The 7,103-nt window shown below is 38.2% G+C and overlaps 1 protein-coding gene across 1 annotated transcript in view; it reads left to right on the top strand.

The window, feature by feature from the left end:
- stk24 (serine/threonine kinase 24) overlaps positions 1-6,849 on the top strand; it is a 13,404-nt gene extending 6,555 nt beyond the window's left edge. Inside the window, exons 3-10 of the mRNA XM_015378861.1 lie at positions 1,501-1,609; positions 1,823-1,980; positions 3,412-3,597; positions 3,694-3,842; positions 3,924-4,047; positions 4,376-4,444; positions 4,663-4,799; positions 4,880-6,849. Coding sequence (XP_015234347.1) covers positions 1,501-1,609; positions 1,823-1,980; positions 3,412-3,597; positions 3,694-3,842; positions 3,924-4,047; positions 4,376-4,444; positions 4,663-4,799; positions 4,880-4,916 — 969 coding nt within the window. The 3' untranslated portion in view covers positions 4,917-6,849. The remainder of the gene's footprint in view (positions 1-1,500; positions 1,610-1,822; positions 1,981-3,411; positions 3,598-3,693; positions 3,843-3,923; positions 4,048-4,375; positions 4,445-4,662; positions 4,800-4,879) is intronic.
- The last annotated feature ends 254 nt before the right edge of the window (positions 6,850-7,103 follow it).

Raw genomic sequence — 7,103 nt, 5'->3', positions numbered from 1 at the left:
AAAAAAAAACGAATTGCCTGAACGTACACGAACACTTTGACGTATCACATATTTGATTTGTTTCTCATCTAGTTAATTTGACTGTAACCAAACTCTAAGGAAATTTGCTCAAGAAGAACATAAAAACATGTTTTCCATCCACAAAGGCATAAATTGTGTCCTTTTGCCCATTTTTCAAAAAGGAAAATAGAAGGTTTTCCAGCTAAAAGTAGTGCAGTTATCTTTGTTTTGCTTCAGCCTTCCGGCTTTGGTTGACGTCATATACGTCACTGCATTTCATTGGTCCAAAATATTTCTGTATCCAGGCTATTGCATCTGTTGGCTTTTAGCAAGATGTATTTTCAGGAGTTTGTGAACGCATTAATCTCATGACAATTCATCAGGCTTGCAACAAAAATCAATCGCTGCAACTAAAGATTATTTTGCAAATCGATTAATCTGTCAATATTTTTTTTAATGAATCGATTAGTAATAATCTGATAGCCAAAGGTTTCTTAAAAAAAAGATTTTTTTTACAAAAATAAACCAGGTGACACTTGAGGAGTTCTAGTTAGAGCATATTGACAGACGAAAAATGTTTTGTTCTTAAATGCAAAAAAGTTTATACATATATATATATTGTTTCTTTACATTCTTGGTATAACTACTGCCGGTGAGTTGCTCTTTTAGCTAAAGGCGAGTTTTACAGTCTCTATACTCCAGTTAACCATTAATTACTAAATTAAACTTACGATTATTTCAATTATAAATTAATGATGATTAATCCGATTAATTATTTCAGACCTACAAAAATCAGAAAAGATTTAACAACAGGGAAGTTTAATTTATCATAAGTCTGTTTAGATGGCTCTTCTATATAAAAAAATTGCTAATTTACCTGTATTATGTGTTTAATCTTGAAATTTCATTATCAGAAACACTAAGCATGAAAAAATAACACCACGAAATCTAAAAGGGAGGAAAAACTTTTTTATAGTGCTGTAGGTTTCCCTAGTATAATTACCTAGGGCTGCAACTAAGGATTATTTTGCAAATCGATTAACCTCTCGATAATTTTTTTGATTAATCAATTAATAATCGGATAGGAAATTTACAGACGATTTTTACAGAAATAAACCAGGTCAAACTAAAACTTTTGCACTCGAGGAGTTCTGGATAGAGCATATTCGCAGACGAAACATTTTTTTTTATCCTAAATGCAAAATGTTTTTGTTTTTTTTTACAATTTTGATATAATTACTCCACATTTTAGAGTCTCCATACTCCATTTAACAATTAATCCATCTATAAATGAATATAAATAATCGATTAATACGATTGTTTAAGCCCTATAACTACCTAGCCGTTACTGACTTCTAAGTTTATTACATTTCTTTCTCACCAGCCAATATAAAAACAAAACAAACCAGTATTTTTCTACGTATTCTGCCACCATTTAGTCACACGAGTTCAGACCCTGATGGCCATTTTCTTTCCGTTTCTGTTTGTTTCCTGTCCAAGATGGAGCCCGGCTCTTTAGATGAGACCCAGATTGCCACAATCCTCAGAGAAATCCTAAAGGGTCTGGAGTACTTGCACTCAGAGAAGAAGATCCACAGAGATATTAAAGGTAGCTAACTGAGTAAACGGCTTCATAGAGTGCACACACGTAAATATCATATTGCACTTTAATGTTATTGACATCCACTTAAGCCTTCATTCATTATACAGCTTGTATTTCACCTAAGATTGATGCTAATCGATGAGCTGGATGGACAGTTTTTATAAAGATAAAGCAGGATTTTCCGCTCTTACGGTTCTTCCCTTTGCTCCTGGTCCACAGCTGCCAATGTGCTGCTGTCCGAGCAAGGAGAGGTGAAGCTGGCCGACTTCGGCGTGGCCGGCCAGCTCACGGATACTCAGATCAAACGCAACACCTTTGTCGGGACGCCATTTTGGATGGCCCCAGAGGTGATCAAACAGTCCGCTTACGACTCGAAGGTGAGTTCAAAGCCGTGGGTTTCTACCGCCATGCAGCGCTGCATTATGTTCCAGATTTTCACTTTACTGACATATTAAGGCATGATGTCTGTATTCCTAATTAAACCACAGGGATCGTAGCGATTGCTTGTGGGTAAAAAAAAAAAAAAAATCCCTCAAAAATAAATTGACGGTAAATAAATAAAAAAAAAAGAATTGAAATCCCTGTGTTTGTCATTTAAGGGTAGCAAAGAAAACTAACAGTAATAGCCAATCAGAAGAAGAAGGGGGCGGTCTTAGGGAAGCGTGTACTTCCTCCCCTCGTTTCTTACTCAAGTCGCCAAAAAGATTGTTGAAGAGTGCTGAAGTTCTACACTTTGTCGAATTAATCCCAGAGCACCATTTGCCACAAGATGAGGAAATGTTTGGACCACAGTTTTATTTCAGTTCCATCTTTTATTTTGGTGAGTCTCAACTGTCCCTTTGCAGCTAGGCAAAATGTGGCGGCGTATAGCTGGACCGAACAGACTTTCTAAAATACAAAAAGCTAATGATTAGGAAGGTAAGCGAGGATCTACAGCCGCCTGGGTGAAGAGAATGTTTATTGAAAAAATTGCACTTTTACGAAGAAAATGACTGGCTAATTTCTGATATGCAAAAAAAACGTCTCCATCTCAGTTAGAACCAATCAATAAATGATCAAAATGTCAACACAATGAAAAGAAAAAAGGTATTTTGCTGCTTTTGACTAAATCTATTAATACCTACTTATATGAATTAATGTTGTTTAACGGGTTTATTTACGGACACTTTATCAAATGCATTTATTTTGCATTTCAATTTTAGAAAAGTACTTTCCTTTAAAAATATATAAGCAAACTTTTTTTTTTTAGCTGTTAAAAATATGCTTTGTAGATAATTTTTATCTACTGGTCCTCTTGGCCTGTGAGTCAAAAAGTTTATTTCGGACCTGGCTTTTATGAAAGACTGGATAGAAGAAAGTCGCTTAAATTCACCTCTTATTTTCTAAAAGTCATGTAGAGAACAGAGCAAACCCGTGGAAGAAGGGTCAGACACCAAAACGCCATGTTTAGCACAGAACTAACCCCTGACCACATAAACCCTAATGGCGAAACACGGTAGAGGCTGCATTATGCAATGATTTACTTCTGCATTGATAGAGCAGCTGGTCAGACTAGTTTGGGAGAAGCTAATAAATAACAAATGGGACAATCCTGAAGAAAACCTGTTAAACTAAAATGACAAACAACTCGTCGTCCTGCCTTGGGGATGATTGCATGTAAAGGAACTCCTTGCATGGTTTTCACTATAGAGTGCTGTTCTGCTTTGTGTTGATCTATGATTAATGTCTAAATTAAATACATATCAGCTGGTTTACATTGAGTTTTGTTTGATAGCACGCACCGTTATCTCCATTTCTGTGTATTCAAGGCCGACATCTGGTCACTTGGAATCACTGCGATCGAGCTGGCGAAAGGTGAGCCGCCCCACTCGGACCTCCACCCCATGAAGGTGTTATTCCTCATTCCAAAGAACAACCCGCCCACGCTGGAGGGCAACTACTGCAAACCTCTGAAGGAGTTTGTCGAGGCCTGTCTCAACAAAGAGCCCAGTTTTGTACGTAGGCTCGTCGTTCTGCATCATTTCTGAACGTTTGAGGTCATTTTTCCCAGACTGATGTGCCTCACCGTTTTTCTTTTGCCCGTTCCGCAGAGGCCGACTGCCAAAGAACTGCTGAAGCATAAATTAATTGTCCGCTATGCGAAAAAGACGTCATACCTGACGGAGCTGGTGGACAAGTACAAGAGGTGGAAGGCTGAGCAATCTAGAACTACAGAGTCCAGTTCAGATGAGTCGGACTCGTAAGTATATTGGAATTACTTGGCTTTTTTTTCTCCCTTCTATAAAAACAAATCAATCCAATCTTATTCTGATCCAATCAGAGAACAGGATGGCCAGGCGTCAGGCGGGAATGACTTTGGCAGCGATGACTGGATCTTCACCATTCGAGAAAAGGACCCCAAAAAACTACAGAATGGAGAAGGCCAGTCAGGGGGGGCGGACCAGGTCAGCTCGTGCTTTCACAAGAAGTTGTAATTGTTGTTAATTAAAAATCGAAATCTAGATAAGTCATGTTTTCTTAAAATAAGTGCATTTTTTCTTGGATTGAGGAGGTAGGAGAGACATTTTGCCAATGGAACAAGACAATTTACGCTTATCTTATTTTAAGAGTAAAAATACTCATATCATTGGCAAACTATCTCATTTAACTACTCAAATTAAGGGTAAATACTCTTAATTTAAGACATTTTTACTTATTTCTAGTTAGTATTTCCAGTGCATAATATGAATTTGTACCATTTTAATTTCTGTCTTGCTTCTTATCTTAAATCAGACGAAAGACATTCCAAGGAGGCCTTATTCACAGAGCCTGACCACGGTCATTTCTCCTGCATTAGCCGAGGTGAGGATTGTAGTTTTGTCCTCTGATCTTCTTCTTCTGTAACTTTGCTTTCAAACTCTGGCGTTTAATTTTATCCACTTATCAGTAGTTTGACGATTAGGGACCGCTTCATTTACTTTCCCATCCCTTAGCAACCGGATTATTCTAGCTTGGTTTATAATTAAAGTGAGACAGTGGTGAGTTTGGATTTTTCTTCACTTGTTCTTATTAAATCTCAGCTGAAGGCCCGACAGGAGCAGGTGAATGGAAACCCGCTGGTTCTGGATGAGCTCAGAGAGGCCATCCTCCTGGCTGAAGAGGCCTACCCTGGCATCTCTGACTCCCTCGTGGCTCATATGGTGCAAAGGCTCCAGAGGTAACGGCTTTATTCATGCTAACATAGCATAAAGCTAAAAATAACCATCTGCTCCACTGGTGACTTTATTTTATTTACAGTTTTTCCACAAGCAGAAGATCCTCTTCCTCCCCTTAGAGATTGGCTTTCTACCCCGAACCTGCTCTCCCAGGTCCCCCACATCCCATCAACACCCTATCCAAGACAGAGGGTTAAACGTTGAGGGTCAAGTCATTCGATACCAGCTGGCTGCATTTGACCTCCATGTGAGGGGCGCTAACTTAGCCTGTTATTTAAAAAAAACACAACAAAAAAGACTCAACTCCACAGCGGAGAACAGAGACACTTTGCAGAGCTTCTTTTATCCATTAACGAGAGAAGATGTTTGGAAGCTGTGATGATACAGCAGCGGGGAGGAAAAAAAAAAGACTCAAAGCGAGAGCGACCAGCTGCAAAAAACAGCAATAGCCAAGTCTATCATGTGACGCTCCTCACGCCTCACAACAGTCTCTGCATGGATTTTGCTGGATGAGGAGCTGAAAGTCTCCCTCGATTCCCTAACAGGACTTCAGTCCCTCCCCCTTCTCTTAATGCAGGCGTCATATCCCCCAGGAGCCTATGAGAGCATGCTTGATGAACCTGCAGGGATGTTATCCAAGTGTACAAGCCGTGTGTATGTGTGCGTGCGTGCATATGTATGTGTGCGTTTCGTTTTGTGTGTAAACCTCCCTGTTTAGGCAAATTGCAGCATCCTTAAAGAAACCTCAGGTAAAGTGCTTTAAGTGGACTTTGTCCTCCGAGGCAGGAGGGGGCGCCATGCTGTACATGACTACAAGTTATCATTGCGGTAAATGAATCACTGTGTACAAAATGATCGACGCGCATTTTGTAGATACTGATTAAAGATAAAGTAGGTATTTAAAAACATCTCAAAGGTAACTCCGACAGAAAATGCCTTGCCTTTTTCAGCGTTCGCCGCAGATTTAGTTTTTGTTTTACTCATCTGTGAGAATCGTCAGTGTTTTCTTTTTTCAAGTGACTTGAGTTCCAGTGTTTCAACTTCCAGCAGAGTAATTAAGTTAAACTTTATGAGAAACCAGAACAACTTTTACCTTTTATTCATGTTTAAAGAACTGAGAATTATAGGACAAAAATAAAAAGGTAGATGAACGGGGGAACCACGTTAAACTGATAACAGTTGAAGTATTTTCTGTTTTCTTTTTTTTTTTTTTGGTTTATCAGTATTTAGATACTAAAGTGGAAATGAGGAAAAAATGGCACAAAATTAGGCTTGGGCTGGCATTGGATTATTTTGGTATGAAAATATGCTTTTGTTAAATTAAAAATCAGAACAAAATTACTCGCTTTACTTTCAATTATTTTTTTTCATGTTTTAACAATATCAATACCATTTGTTTTACTAATTCAGTGTAAGCTAAATTCTACAATACAACTAGCTGACCATAAGTTCAGCAACAAGTGGGGGTGGGACATTCCTGAATTAGTCAGAAGACACCAGATGCTGCAACACACCCTACTACGGTTAATAGCGCGACTTTTTAATTAATTAATCCCTTGTTTCTGGTACCAGGCCCGTGTCTAAGCCACATTTATTCTGGCCAAATCAGAACGAGCCTACCTGCAGAGTCCCATGCCATCCTCGTCATCTTCACCTCTCGCTATAGAAGTGCCATGTCCTCTCTTACGCTTTCACTAGTATGATTTGCACCTTTATTTTTGTTTTATTTCTAATTTTCAGATCCGTTTTTGTGCACTTTGAAAGTGTAGAGTATTTAAAGACTCCTGTGAGAGGAAGAAAACTAGAGACAAAACCAGTTGCTAATAGCCATGTTTTACTACATATGTTTACTTAAGAGTTCCACAATTTACTACTGTGCTATTGCAGCAATAATGTTGAGGAGTCGCATCAAGATGCACTTGTCAAAACAGGGATTGAGAAAAATTAAGAAATATCTGATATTTTTATAACGGAAAAGAGTTAAGTATGGAAATACGGAATGCTTTATGGATATGGGCATCTGCCTCCGGCAAAAAATATCTATACCTTTCAGAAGAAAAAAAAAAAACATATGCTACAGAAATAACAAAATGTGTACATTTGATTTCCTTTATTATAGCTGATGATTTATAGTACTGTATATAATCTTTGCTTGTGTCATTTGAGAAATTCCCAAGTTAAATGTAAGCTTTTAAAGTGACATGAGAAATAAAGATCTAATGCTAACTGAGAAATGTGTCTGATTTGCTTTACATGGATGTGACCTTGTTGGAAGCATGTTTTGATGAAGGCTGGAGGTATGATGT

Source organism: Cyprinodon variegatus, unplaced genomic scaffold (genome assembly GCF_000732505.1).
Source record: "Cyprinodon variegatus isolate N-32 unplaced genomic scaffold, C_variegatus-1.0 Scaffold9, whole genome shotgun sequence".
NCBI lineage: Eukaryota > Metazoa > Chordata > Actinopteri > Cyprinodontiformes > Cyprinodontidae > Cyprinodon > Cyprinodon variegatus.
The sequence above is the reverse complement of the archived record's forward strand: the minus strand, read 5'-3'. Positions and strand labels throughout refer to the sequence as shown.